The 15,301-nt window shown below is 32.4% G+C and overlaps 1 protein-coding gene across 1 annotated transcript; it reads right to left on the bottom strand.

The window, feature by feature from the left end:
- Window positions 1–10,793: 10,793 nt before the first annotated feature.
- LOC131010656 (uncharacterized protein At4g37920) lies at window positions 10,794–14,587 on the bottom strand. The gene is made up of 6 exons (XM_057938292.1): window positions 14,283–14,587; window positions 13,473–13,879; window positions 13,045–13,213; window positions 12,286–12,530; window positions 11,431–11,618; window positions 10,794–11,277 (listed from the first exon to the last, which is right to left on the bottom strand). Exons 1-6 carry the CDS (start codon window positions 14,434–14,436, stop codon window positions 11,118–11,120), a joined length of 1,323 nt encoding a protein of 440 aa, XP_057794275.1. The 5' UTR covers window positions 14,437–14,587; the 3' UTR covers window positions 10,794–11,117.
- Between the last annotated feature and the right edge of the window lie 714 nt (window positions 14,588–15,301).

The raw sequence follows: 15,301 nt of genomic DNA, 5'->3' as shown, positions 1-15,301 counted from the left end.
GACAATTCAACCGGCAACTCTAGTATGGGAATCTATAGGCTTTGCAGAAAAGTGTAATTCACGGGTATTGGAATACTTTGGGCACGGCTTTTGTGGGTTTCTTTGACCACATTGAAGATTTGATAAGGTCGAAAATCTTGGGTAGGGCCCATTAGGGTAACTTTTTATGTTAAATTATGGTAGAATTTTTGAGAATCAGCCGCACCATCACCACATTCTAGCGGATACTGAATTTTTTCTTCGGAGAGTGAGAAGCAGCCGCTGTTTCATTTTTACAAACGAGTTCATTCGGTCTTTCTTCAAATCCATTCACGCCATGGCTTCTTCATCAAACCAAGTAAGTATACTACATTTTTAAAATAATCACGTTTTTAAAATTCACGGTTTACTGTATTATGCATTAAATAATAACGTTTTTTAGGTTATTCAGAATTTAAAAATTTATAACATATTAATTAAAAAATATAGAACCATAATTAAGTAATATCCGCCAGTAATTAAGTTTTTTAAGAAGTAGCCGCCGGGTTTTTTCAAACCCAGCGGCTACTTCTTAAAAATATTATTTACTGGCGGATATTACTTAATAGTGGTTCTATATTTTTTTATTTAGGTTTTTAGTAATTTAATAGTTAATTATTCATTATTATTAGTTGATGTTTGTTAATTCATTATGTTTTGTAAATTGAGTTATTCATTATGTTTATAGTATTGAATTTTGTTTTGTACTTGTAAGAAAATGTTAGATATATATGTTAGTTATATATGTTTTGTATGTGTTAGATACACTTGTTGAATTTATTTGTTTTGTATTTGTATAGTATTGAATTTTGATTTAGATATATAGTATTTATATAGTGTAGTTGAGTGTTGTTACAAGTTTGAGTATAGTTTCAGTGTTGTTAGAATTTTTATTTAGTTGAAGCATATTTAGATATATATAATCGTCTATTTAGATCATTAGGGTAATTTTACTGTATTACGCATAAAATAATAACGTTTTTCGGCTTAATGACCTCTCCGTCATCGCGTATTCTTTTTTCCACATAAGCTGCAACCACATTCGAATGTGCCTTTATTCGTTTCAAAATGCCCAACTCCCCTTCGCAAGAGTGCTCTTTAAACTTATGCACTCCCCACATCCCTCCGCCGTGACAAGATGCACGCACATCGAACTTGCACTTATCAGAGTGCTTGCACTTGTAATAGAGGCGTCCCTGATCTGAGCGTACAACTTTTGCCTCAGCCCCTTGCTTCATATTCCAGAAGCCAACAGCAAGGACCAATTCTTCTTTACTGTTGTAAAAAGAGTTCTTCCCCAAATCAGCAACTCTGGACAGCTCACTCTCGCGAGCAACGAGCGAAGTCGTGGCGTCCACTGGAATCAACGGAACTATCCAATTAGATAGATCACCGGTCGAGTCCGTCGGATTTCCGTGCCGGGTTCTACTTTGTCGGATCCAACCTGCTCGCTCGGTCGCCGTGAACTCTATCAGATCATCGTCTAATAAATCCTCAGAGGCGGCAGAATCTGTGCCCGACTCATTCGTTGGATCGTATTCTTCGTCTTTTTCATCAGAATCGTCATCAGGTTGTTCGGCTTCGTCTTCAGGTTGTACGGCTTCATCCGTCCGCACCTGGTTGAATCTCCCGCACATTTCATTCAGATTCCATGCGGATTCGTCCAACGATTGCCCATCCCATGAAAAGTACTGTGTTGGAGGCGCGCTCTCGCGAGCATGATACGACGTCTCATACTGACTAGATTGTGCTTCATCATATCCGTATCCCGAAGCCTGGCCAAAATCAAAAGTAGGGATGTACGCTTCTTCGACCGGGTTGTTGTTGTGCTCAACGTACACCATGGGATATTCTGCAGTTTTCAACAAGCCTTGCACATCATCGTCGTCACTTATTACGCATTTCGTCTCCCTTCCAAATCGATTGGTCGCCAAATAATACAATTGATAGTTTGGGCTCAACGAATGCGTTGTCAGCACATTGTTGATGCTGTATATCAGGCTCGCAACTGTTTCATTTAAGAGGGGAAGGACCTCCGTAGCCCCGCCAACATAGTGTATACCATCGACGACTCCGTTGTATCTCACATATATGTATCTCACGAATTCCATCTATAAAACCACATAAAATATAGTATTAAAATACGCTTAAAAAGTTTAAAACATCACAATAAGCTCGAAAAATAAAGTATCCGCCAGAATATTGTTATCCGTCACCAGTAGCCGCTGACCTTGTCGGCGGCTAATGAAATTCTGGCGGATAGTTTAGTTTTTTTGTTCAAAACATTCAATTATATTAGAAACAGGTTTAATATTTCTCTAAAAAGCTTTTAAATGTCAGATAATAAAGAAATTCATTAAAATAATGTAAAACATGCTCTCAACGTTAAAAACAACATACGATTAAACATGCAAACTATAATTTATACAAACAATACAGGAGAATCACCTTTTCGGGCTGAAATTCAACACAAATTGCCTGCTCTCGCACAAAACCACTCAAATCTTTAGAGTATGCCTGAATTTCTGAAATTCAAGGTGAGTATTTCAATTTGTGTTTTGGTCATTCACAAATGCAGCCTTATAAGGACTAAACTTGATTCCTTACAAACGTTTCACGTGAAGTGTAGTGTTCATTCAATACGGCTTCAATCTATTATTGCATGTCACCTCACACATGCATAAAATTAGCATTAATGCCCCACTACAACCAAAATTTTTGCAGAGTCACCTTCTCAGTATGTACTTTTAATTTTTTACTATAAAATTAACAAAAAAAAGCAACAAATACAAAAGAGTAATGCGTATGTTATATTTAAACATTCATAACAAGCTGAAAAATTAACAATTATACATATTTTGACAAAAAATAATATTTTCTTCCTCACAGACCCAGTATCCGCCAGAAAATCGTACAAAAGACCCAGTAGCCGCCATATATGTTTTATTAGCGGCGGCTACTGATAAAGAAAATAATTTAATGGCGGATACTTTACTTTTTGGCTATAGACTATTATTTCATTTCCGAATATATGAATTTCAAAATAATTGGTATATAATTTCTTATTATTTTATGTGCAAGTCTATTATTTTATGTGTAGTCAAATCATGCATAAAGTGAGTGTTATTACCCCCACTATAATCCAAATTTTGGCAGATTCACTATCTCTCATATTTCCCATCCATGTGTACTTCTTGTACTGTAAATATTTCACTATCTCTCATATTTCCCCTTGTAAAATTAAATAAAAATCTAAAAATAACGGTGCATATGTAACAATAAAAGATCACGAAGGATAAAAATTCACAATCATGTTAATCATGAAAAAAAATATTTTTTTGCAGCGAATAACACAAGTATCCGCCAGTAAATAGTAGCCGCTGAATAGTAGCCGCCAGTAACAAACTTCAGCGGCTACTGCGGCCGGCTACGAATTACTGGCGGATACATGGTTCACTGGTTTCAGAAAAAAAAAATTCTTAAGAATTGACATATTTGTGATTTTTTTGGCCTTCTTATCAATGTTTGTAACATACAAACGTCCGCTAATTTATTATAAATTTGCAAATCTATTTAATCTTATAATGCATGAAAGTGACGTGAGTTGACATTTTCTCAGATTTTGTACCAATTTTAACTGTTTTCTTACACAACTCTTACACAATTTCCATCATCATCAACTTTTACACAAAAAATCAAGCAACTCATCACCATCAAACTTGCTTTTCGGTCTTTGACTTTCAAAGTGGGTAATTTTGCAAGACATATTATAGATGTGGGTAGATTCCCCTATTAACACTAATAAAAATAAGGGGTTTGTATATTTTGTAATTTACTAAAAAAGTGAAAATAATCAGTTTTTCTAATTTAAAATGTATTACTCCATTTAATTATACGTAAAATAAGATAAAAAGCTTGATTTGCCTCAACTACAGTCTATTTATTTTGTTCTATTGTGTAGATCAAAAGTTTCTTATAAGCCCTACAGCTTCAATGCTGATGAACTTGAGACTAACAATAATTTAATTTGTCATAATTTTCTTCACGATAGACTGACAACTATAGCGGACAATATAAAAAGAGTAAAAATTTAAAATGCCCACTTCTTTATCTTTTTTTTGTAAAAATGCCCTCTCTTATTATACAAAACATTATATGCCCTATTCTTTAAACTAGTATTTGCCCACCGTGCCATGCACGATCATTATATTATATTAAAAAATAATATAAAAATTAAAATGTATAAATACATAAATACAAAATTATGAAGGTAAAAAATAATGTAATTTTAAAATTAATTTTTTATTAAAACGTCTAAATACACGTAGTGGTATTAAGAAAGCATAATTTTATAACATTTATTATTATTTTCATTATTTAATTAAATAGAGGTTAAAGAAAAATAAATTATGTATCAAATTATACTCCTACAAAACAAAATCATAGAAGTAGGTAGTCTTGTTCAAAAGAGAAAATAAATAGGAATGTACGGGCCCGCACTCCTCATATCTAATCATTCCTTGCAGTTGTAGTAAATTAATCAATTTATCTACCCTATTTAAGTTGATTGCAGAATTAAACTGTAATACTATTAAAAAAAAGTAGTCAGGTTAAAATATGAAATAAGTAACTTATTTAAATCTTTTAATCGTAATTCAAAGTTGAAAAACTAATATTTAAGTATTCATTTTAATTAAGTAATTAAGATAATATCAGTTATATGTTATAACTTGATGATCTCTACTTTATTTTAATATCATGTTGGGACATTTAAGAATATTACTCCATCGTGTGACAAAATATGTTTTAAGTGTATTATTTGAATTTTTAATGTATAAACCTTGTTTATTATTTACAATTGTCATTACCTAACACATATATATAGTTAAATTATGTTTGGCTATTGTTTTTTTCACAATTGTGAAAAAAAAAATCAATAATGTATTTATAATTTAGACGTTGATATTTGTCGGCTTATATAACTTATTTTCAACTTTATGAATTATTAATATTCCTTACCTAAAGACAAATAAATTTAAATTTTCAACATTGTTAATTTGAGAGGATTGAGTCGCATTTCTTTGTCTTTCAAAATATAGCATAACGTTGAGCAAAATAATTGTTCAGAAGAGAAAAATAGCAAAACACAAAACAATACTACTATATTTTCGCTTTATTTTTAAATGGAACACAAAGCTTATGATGAATATAAATTTAATATTATATATTCACGGTTTTTAAGATTTGTTGTGAGATGATAAAAAAAAAAAAAAAGGTAGTGGGATACACGATTTATCACCAAACGACAGTTTTTTTTTTTAATGTTCACATTACTGCTGAAATTCTTGCTCTTAAATTAACTTTTAATTACAAAATTGCCATTAAAATTGATTTCAAATCAAATTGAAATTAATTTCAAATTGAAAACTCCCGTTTTAATATAGTATAGATATCCTTTGATTTGATGGGTTTGCTTGGTTTTCTGTGAAAGTCTTACACATTTGACCGATTTGACAGCTATCAATCATAAAAGTCAACAATTTGACAGCTATCAGTCAAGAATACATATGAACAATGGGTGGCTAGATCATGTGTCCGCCCGGACGAACACATAATTTCACCGGACGGACACATTATTTTATCAGTCGGACACATGATTTGGGTGGCAGATCATGTGTCCGGCCGATAAAATGATGTGTCCGCTCGGTGAAATTATGTGTCCGCTCGGGCGGACACATAATTTTACCGGGCGGACACATTATTTTATCGGTCGGACACATGATCTGGGTGGCTGATCATGTGTCCGACCGATAAAATCATGTGTCCGGCCGAGCGGACTGCGGACACATGATCTAACCACCCACCGGTCATATATACACTTGACTGATAGCTGTCAAATCGTTGACTTTTATGACTGATAGCTGTCAAATCGATCAAATGTGTAAGACTTTCACAAAAAACCAAGCACACCCATCAACATCAAAGGGTAAAATAGGTACTTCACAAAATTAGGGCATAGAATGCTTTGTATGATACCTTAGGGCATTTTTACAAAAAAACTTAAGGAAGTGGACATTTTTGCCTATTAACACATATAAAAACATGTGTTCATACACCACTTAAATTATAAATTATACATCCTCGGTTTACGAAAAAGATTTTTTTATTTTTATTTTAATCTACAAAAAAAATATTATTTCATTTTTTGAATCATTGCATCATACATTTTTTTATTATATTTAAGAGGTTATGGCCAAAAAATACACGAACATTGGAAAAAATTATAATTTTCAGCCTAACTTTTAATTAAGTTGAAAAATACATAAATTTACATTTTTGTTGCAATTTTCACGTGAGATTGATTTTCGGAAAGATTAGAATTTAGTAGTGCTTAATCGGCCAACCAGGGATGAGATCCAGTGTCCCACAATTTTATGTGTGCCATTGTGTCCCATTCTTATATATATTATTTTAAAAATATTTTTTATAAAAATAAAATTTAGTATGATACTATGAATTATATTTAATTTTTATTTTAAAAAATTAAATTTTTTAAAAAGTATATAGCATGACTTTGAATTTATTAACCTATTATTAACTAATAAAAGTGAAATTAAATGATAAAAAATAATTATATACCCTAGATTGATGGAATAAACCCTAGTTAATAATCACAAAATTAAACTAAAGCATATAAAGTTGAAATTGAAGAAAAAATATATAAGAAAATAAATAAAATTGAAAGTGGGACACAAAGTGGGACATAAAGTGTGGTACACTGAATCTCATTCCGGCCAACTAAGCTCTAATCTCGTTAAAAGTCAAACTTAAGTGAAAATTGCAATAAAAATATAAATGCATGTTTTTTTTAATTTAACTGAAAGTTCAGGTGAAAATTATACTCCCTCCGTCCCATAATAAGTGGCCACATTTCATTTTTCGTCTGTCCCACTATAAGTGGCTGCTTTCTAAAAATGGCAAAAGTTTACTTTAATTAAGTCAACAATTACTCACTAATTTGGTCAACAATTGTAGGCCACTTTCTAAAAATGCCAAAATTACTTTAATTAAGTCAACGATTACTCACTAATTTGGTCAACAATTATAGGCCACACTCTATTAAAACATATACTGTAACACTCAATTTCTTAATCTCCGTGCCGAAAAGAATGTGGCCACTTATTATGGGACGGAGGGAGTAATTTTTTTCAAAGATCATTATTTTTTTGGCCATAATTTTTTTATTTAATTATAAATTATATACTTTTATTTTATTTTTCAATGAATAATGTATTTTTAGTTTAGTTTTTTTGTATTAACATTGTTTTTATAAATTGTTATTGTACATTTTTATTTATAGTAATTTTAACAATTTTATTAAAATATGTGTTCACTTTCGAATGAAACTCTTCCTAAGCAGTAAAAGCCTTGTATTTAATTAAATGTTTAATGGATTTTTATCATATCGTATAATATAATATTAACCAACTTATTTTTATATTGTGCTATCATTTCAAATCAAAAAATTATTACAACTATTGATTTGATGGTGGTGGAACCCACACTCATTTTGTGAGTTCCAAATGATCTTTACGTTAGCACTCAGTATATATCTAGACAGTACTTTTAATAAAATACTATATTGAAGGTAGTAAGGATATAGATGAATATTTTTTATTTTGAAACCGATATAGATGAATATTTCAACATTGCATGCTACCTCTGTTTCAAAAAAAAAAAATTACTAGTATTACTTTTATGTTTTATCTCAGTCTCTCAGAATATGATCTTATATAAATATCTAGTATACATTATCACATCTCCTTAAAGATAATGAGTCTTTTTCTTCATTCAATGTATTATCTATTAAATATTTTATTAAAATTCGTGTATTCTCCAACTGATATTCTATTACGAGTCACTGTTTTGTTAGCTACAAGACCTGAAAATGTATTTTAATTTAGAAAAGATCTATATGATAAATGAAAATCTAAAAAAATATTTTGTAATATTAATTAATTGAAATTGTTTCTACAATTTATGTAAAAAAAATGTATGAAACAACATACACAACTACTACTATATAGTCTATATTAATTCGTGTTAGTTTCGTCATAAATGATTAAATGGCCCCTGCAAATGTAAAACTAATTAAGGTACAACATTAGTTTTTTTTTTTTTTTTGACTTGGGGCAGTTGGGGAGGGGGCAATGGAATTTGAACCCGAAACCTCATTATTTACACACAAAAGGTCGCACCGTCTGGTGTACCATTGGGGACACGTTTGTTTAACATTACCATACCTTTATGCATCTTGAGAGTTAGTTGGAGTTTCATAGCTCTAAATTTATTGCGCTATATATATATATATATTTTTTTTTTCTCTTTAAAAACATGAGTTGAAAGCTGGACTTGATTGATTTTGATTGGACAAACTCTTTGATTTAGTGTCAGAATATTTGAGGTTGGACCATAATATCTGAGTATTTTTAATAATTTATATTTCATTCAAAAGTATTCATATTCAAGATTTATTTGAGTTGCATTCACTGTCTAAGTTTATCGGCTTAGATTCTCTCTCTCTCTTGGAGAGAATTATTTCTACAAGAAAATCGATTAAATCGTTGAAATATAAGCTTAAACTTATGAGCCACATATGTCAAATTTGAGTTGATCTGGTTGAGAAGTTAAAAGGAATTCCATTATATAGATTATGTTCCTCTTTAACCTAACATATCCTCACAACAAAGCTAACTACAAATAATCTTCAACGAATAATATGTTCAATATCAACTAAACACATTTTACTGTGCCCACGTTTAATTAGTACTCTAAACATGCAGTATTAATTATAGAATCTATTTACTGACGATCCTATTAATTTAATGCCAGATGAGGTACAATTTTTTCCATGTTTAGATTATTATTTATATTTTATTGTTGTTTTTTACGTCATATTTTATTGAGTAGTAGTTGTTAACTTGTTATGTACTATTGTGAATCCGTGATTTGTAAATATATTGCACAATACCTTTCTTTCACCTTAGTAATCATGACTGAAGAGTTATTTTTATTTTTATTTTTATTTTTTGAGACGGAGTAACTGAGTTAGTTTTATTATACGTAGCGGGTGTATGTATTTTAAGAAAGGAAAATAAATGGATGGTCAAATGCCATATAAGTGAGCTCTTAAGTAATTTAATAATAAGTTCGATCAGAATCGATCATCTACCGACTGTGGACAATAATAACGTGCCCACCACTGATGTGACAATGTTAATTAGAAAGGAAAATTAATAAATCTTACTCTGATTAAAATTATCTTACTCTAATTACAATTGCCACATCAGTGGTGGACACATTATTCTTGCCCACGGTGGGTAGGTGACCGGTTCTATAAGTTCGATATAGTGCATGGAGTATTTCAAATTTAAGGGTTAAATGTCCCAAGTTATTTAATTTATTTTATGAGGGCTAAAAGGTAAATTAACTTGTTAAAGCATCTAGGAGTTCTGGCCTTGGACATTAACCAACTACTGTTAGGCCGACACATGTATTACACTTTTTTTTTTGATAAATTACATAAGTAAATAAAAAAAATTTAAAGACCGCGCGACGGAGGACTCTAAATTTTCATTCTGAGTAAAATGTCCCCTAGTATTTTCAATATTCTTATGTTTGTATCAAAATCACACTCGTAAACTATTTATTTTATATTAAATTTGTTGTGCGACCAGACACGTTGCATGATGCATCGATAAATGTTTCTCTCTTTGTCCACAAAGAATGTGGGGTGAAGTGGAGGGCACAAATTTTAATAAAATAGTTGAAAATTGTGATTTTAGTGATAAAGTGTCCCATAAAGGGTAGTATTGGGTCCTAAGAGTGAGTATTTTATAAATATTGAGTGTGAATGGAGTTTAAAGTATAAATAGAATTTCTAGAAAATGAAAACACACGGACAAACGAAAATAGTAGTAATAAACATAGAATCTTTGTGGACAGATAATTAAAATAGAAAATACTAGGCATTGTATATTTTCAGATAGTATTATATAATCAATCACGTCCAATCAAAAGAGGTTATTTCTTTCTCTCTTTTCTAGAGAATAAAGGGATTAAGGAAATACAAGTAAAAATGTAAGTAGAATAATAGTAATTCAGTAATCCCAGAGAAGTTGTATTTATTTTGTATAATTTTGTATTGGGTAGTAATCCTCAATTACTGGCCCATTTCTGCTTTGGCCCATCTTTCGCAGATTTTTTCGTTTTTCAAAATAGTTAGGAAAAAAGTGGTAATTAGTTGATTTTTAAGTTAAGTTAATAATTTTGATATATTTTGGATTCCGTGAATACTTTATTTCCACTCTCAAATGAAGTGAAATTACTAATATTTCGTGGTACTATTAAAAGTACTGAAAATATTTTATGATTGTTAGTTTTATCGCTAGCACATTGTCGGGAGAATGATGTTACTTCATGCCTTGTGACTTATGTTTACTTTTATTTTGTTATCTCTTGTAAAATTAAACGTGGATTGGTCACGAATTCCTTGATAGGACATTTTAGTTGAATTTTCAACTTGCACTTTCCTCATTGGACATGTTCGGAAGGGCGTAATATAGCTAAATAAACTAAAGTTTTATTATCACAATAATTTCAGAATAATTCTAGATTTCACTATTGTCATAATTTTAGAGCAAGCCTGCTGCACTACTTGAGTTCACTACGTGCAATAACTCAACAAATCATATGTTATGTAAACATTTGAAGGGTGTTTCCAAAGAGCATGTATTTGCATTATTACTTAAAATTAGCAATTTCTACACAAATCTGCTTCATATTTAGGTAAACCACATCTAACCAATCCTCAGACCTATTTTACTTAAATGAAATGAATTGTTGACACTGAACACAATATCTCCTACTGTACAAAGTAGAAATGGGTCTTTCTTTCCTGCAATTCCTCTTCCAGCATTCTTCCCAGAAATTCATCACAAAGAAACCGGCTTGCAATAAGGTCGCAGAGCACTTGTGCTCGTCATAGGGATGTCGTTGTGGAGGTGTGATAATTGGAGAAGTCACAAAAGCATATGGGTTCACATGAAGTTATCTTGAATGGTCTTCTTTAACTCTTCCAGTTTTTGGATAACCTTTGGGTTCATCATGTCCCTGGCTTCTCTTATGAGTGTGCCCTCTCGGCTGAAATGGTACGCATCAACCACTGTCCCAATCCAAGTGTGCAGCTGCTCCGGCGTCCTGTTAATATCACGAATTTTATGTCACATGAAATAAATTTACGATAGAGCAGAAATGCTAATGCAGCAACCACGGGGCCATAAGTACTACACCAGAATACCAACCAACACATAGCAAAAAATAGAGCAGCAGGGGTTCGGTTGATATACATACGTGTAAAGGCAGTCAACATCCATTCCTTGAAGTTCTTCTCCTGGTGTAAAAGCATCGTGCAATGCACTCATACGCACTTCAGGGTCTTCAATTGTTAGTAAATACTTGAGTATCCTGATTTCTTTAGGCATAAGCCTCTGGAGATTACCTCTGGCTGTTTTGTATAAATGAAATAATACGTCTTTTACCTGAAAGGAGAAGTAAAATAAGTTAGTGAACGCTATATCAGGTCCTCGTCCAGCAAAATTAAAGCCACCCGCTTTATTTAAGATTGGCAGATTGGGCTGCAGCATAACCATTTTAATGATTGATGAAATCCAAAAGATTAACATATATATTTAAAACAAAATTGTTAAAACTTCACTCTCAGATCTGCATACCAACTAGTTCTAGTACTATGACAATCTAATTTCTGGAGGGCAGCTTTAAAACCAAGAATAATCTTTTGAAAAATAACAATTTAGAAGGAAATTTGATACTGCAAAGAAAGTCAGCCTAATATTGGTGGCAGGAAATGTGATCAGCAGTAGAGAGGAGAATGGTACAGAGCCACGAGTATAAGAAATGGTTACAACTATAGGGACTAATCCTATTTCAATAAGCTGTATTTTTAAAGGGTTTCAATATGCTGTTTTTTAGTTCTAACATTGATGAGACATCATGTCATGTTTGACTATTTTCAGTGCTCCTTACAAATAAACGAGCTACAGCTATGCAAGCCAAGTAAATCTGATAACTGCATTTCAGCTCACAATCAAAATGGCGACAATCCTGGATAACTCTTTTCTCTCTCATGTTGCTAGGTGGAAGCTAAAAATAACAAAATGGTATATCTTACAGGAACAAGAAATATACCTCGTCTTTCATCATGTTTGACTCTTTGGCAGCAGACCAAGCTTTTGTAATCATGAGGACGAGTGCTGAATCAAGTTGATTTTTTTCAGCCAAATTATCAATCTTCCGGCAAGCAGCATCAACAGAAGGCGAGTTTATAATGTCTTGAAATTTCAACTCTGCAGAGTTTAGCGCTTCTATACTTTCAGTTGCAGTATCATATGCTTGCACGGCAGCTATGCATGTATTCCCAAGCTTTGCCACAGCTAGTCAACCAAAAAGAGAGAAATGTTAACAGCTTGACTAATACAGGAAGTTGAACTATCCAGTCTGCTATTGTCTGTATCAAAAAGTGACATTGGCGGGAGCATTACTAATAAGCTTGAACACTTCTAAGAACTAACTGAATTGTGAAAACTTTCATCAACTTCTTGAGTAATATGGAAGAGTCACGCTAAACTCAGAAACTTAATCAAAGACTTACTACAAATATCTTAGCAGGATCTTTGAGTGTCGTGTAAAGCTTTAGACTGAGAACTTTCTCTTATCTGAAGAAGGAAAAGACTAAAACGTTTACTTAGGTAGGAAAGTGCAACATACATGGTAATATCTGAATTACACCTCAGAATGTTAGTCATGGGATGATGTTATGTGCTGATTCAATGTGATTCTCATCAGTTAAGAATTATCATTCACAACACCAGGTAAGTTGGTAACTAGTCAATTTATAACAAAAGTAAGGAAGTTAAAAACTTCGCGAGGAATAAGAATAAGTCTCACCATTTTGCTCTGTTGGATTGTCATGGTATGATTCTGCCACAGTATGAAGATGGACAAAAAATTCTTTAGTGAAGTCTTTACGGCGCCTAGATACAATTTCGCCAACTTCAGATGGTGACTTGCTAATTGCATCAAGAAGCTCATCATGTCTTTGGATATCCTCGTCTATCTAGATGGAAGTATTTGAGTTAATGTCCAACATAAACTTCAAGATAATCCAACAGGCTGGATCTCAAAGAGTACAAGCCACACAAGGAAAATATATCAAAACATGCTCAAATATGAATACTTAGAGCACAAGAATTATAAATATATCTAGTACAACTCATAGATCATATAGTTAACAATTGTTATTAACAGAGCCAGATCTCATCAATGTCTCTTGAAATCCTCAACCAACTGACTTATGATGTGAAAAAGAACTATACCTCTTTCAGCTTCCTTGCAAGCCGAAGTAGTTTATGCTTCATTCCAGGATCATCGTTATTGTCTGCTCGGTCCTGACATCTCTTATAAAAGTGGGGTCGAATATTGTCCCATTCCTTGCTAAAAGTTAATAATCTTCTCCAATCAGTTGGTGTGGGCTTGTCAACCATAAAGACTCCAATTAGTTTGTCGCAGATGCGTATCATTTTATTGTCATCCAATTGTTCAGTAGCCACACTATCTTGGTGTTTCCTATCATTTTTATTAGCAGTGTCATCTTCTATAATATGTTTCTCGGCAGAGGACACATGTTCTTGAGCTGATCCACTCGCTGCAGCTGTTGCATTATCAAGACCAGCAGCATGGGACGAAGACGAACATCTAACTTTCTCACTTGGCAAGAGAAAGCCTGCATACCAATAGGAGCAAATTTTTCAAAAATGAAAACTTCATTCAAAGCTTCATATCTCCTTACTAAAATATGTATCAATCTCGGTATAAACTCATTAAACATGGTACATAACCAATCTAATTATAGCTACTCGATCATATTTTAGATAGCATATATACTAGAGGCACAACATCATGAGTAAACAACTCTGTCAAAACCTTTCTTACACGGATTTAAAACTTTAGTCAGATACCAAATAAAGATGTTTTCCACCTCCAACCATGCTACACACTTCACAACGTAATCACCAATATAAATGACTAATTCTATCCTCATTTTCAGACATTAAAACCGAAAAATTAATAGTATTAAGAAGGAGAAGAATAGAAATAGCAGGAATGAACTTATAGGATCTAAATACCTTTGGATTTAGAAACGAAACGAGATGAATAAATCTCTGGAAAGGTAGCTTTGATAATAGGAAGGGACGAAGATGAGCTTCTGGCGGCAGATGCCGGTGGTCGTATAGGCGAAACGGCGTAGTAGGAGCTGAGATGAATGGAAGCCAGCTCCATTTTGAAGGCTTCAGGTGATCAAAATCTCGAACAATTACTGCAAACCATATAGATAATTTCTAGGGTTCAATCGAAACAAAGAGGGGAAATGAAAAGGAACGACGTCGTAGTCCTCTCAAAAAAAGAAAAGGATATTAGTAAGTGAACACACAAACTTTGGGCATACTTGCTTCCTTTTCTAATTTAGATATACTAGTACTATTTTTTTTATTGAGTTAATACATTAAAATACTCCATCCGTCCACGAAATGAGTACTCATTTGTGGACGGCACGGATTTTAAGAAAGTTATTGAGTGTGGTGTTAGTGGAATAAGGGTCCCACTTCTTTAGTGTATTAATTAAAGGGATGTGTGGAGTACACTTGCCTAAAAAGGAAATGGGTACTCATTTCATGGACGGACGAAAAAGGAAATATGGGTACTCATTTCGTGGACGGAGGGAGTATTTATTTTTATGTAGCAAAAAATAAAAGATATTCACTTAAAAAATATAAAAATTAATTAATTTTTGTCAAAAAAGATAATTTTGTTCATACCATTAATTTTTCAATACAATAGTTAAATTCTATAAGCTTCTAACAGCGAATTATGTGTTCTTCATTCTAAAATTTGAAATTTGCTTCCAAAAGAGTGAATTTTGCATTATTCTTTTTCCTAAAATCGTGAATTCCTCTTTGTGGTGGCAGCGTCAAAATGAATTATTCTTTGTGGTGGATGCATCAAGGTGAATTCTTCTTATTATTCTTTCTAAAGTTTGAAATTTTCTTCCAACAGTAAATTCTGCATAATTATTCTATCTAAAGTCGTGAATTCTTCTTCGTGGTGACAACGTCAAAGAGAGCGGCGCCGTCATTATCGAGCACAG

The sequence above is a fragment of the Salvia miltiorrhiza genome, chromosome 2, assembly GCF_028751815.1.
Source record: "Salvia miltiorrhiza cultivar Shanhuang (shh) chromosome 2, IMPLAD_Smil_shh, whole genome shotgun sequence".
NCBI classification, from domain to species: domain Eukaryota; kingdom Viridiplantae; phylum Streptophyta; class Magnoliopsida; order Lamiales; family Lamiaceae; genus Salvia; species Salvia miltiorrhiza.
Note: the sequence above shows the minus strand (reverse complement) of the source record. Positions and strands in the feature narration are given on the sequence as shown.

What these genes read in the sequence shown, in the direction of transcription:
- LOC131010656 (XM_057938292.1), bottom strand. Translation starts at nt 14,436, where the DNA reads ATGGAGCTGGCTTCCATTCATCTCAGCTCCTACTACGCCGTTTCGCCT. An exon ending in TTGCAAGGAAGCTGAAAGAG is followed by an intron (nt 13,214 to 13,472) that starts GTATAGTTCTTT and finishes ACTTCCATCTAG; the next exon opens with ATAGACGAGGATATCCAAAG. An exon ending in CAATCCAACAGAGCAAAATG is followed by an intron (nt 12,531 to 13,044) that starts GTGAGACTTATT and finishes TTGGTTGACTAG; the next exon opens with CTGTGGCAAAGCTTGGGAAT.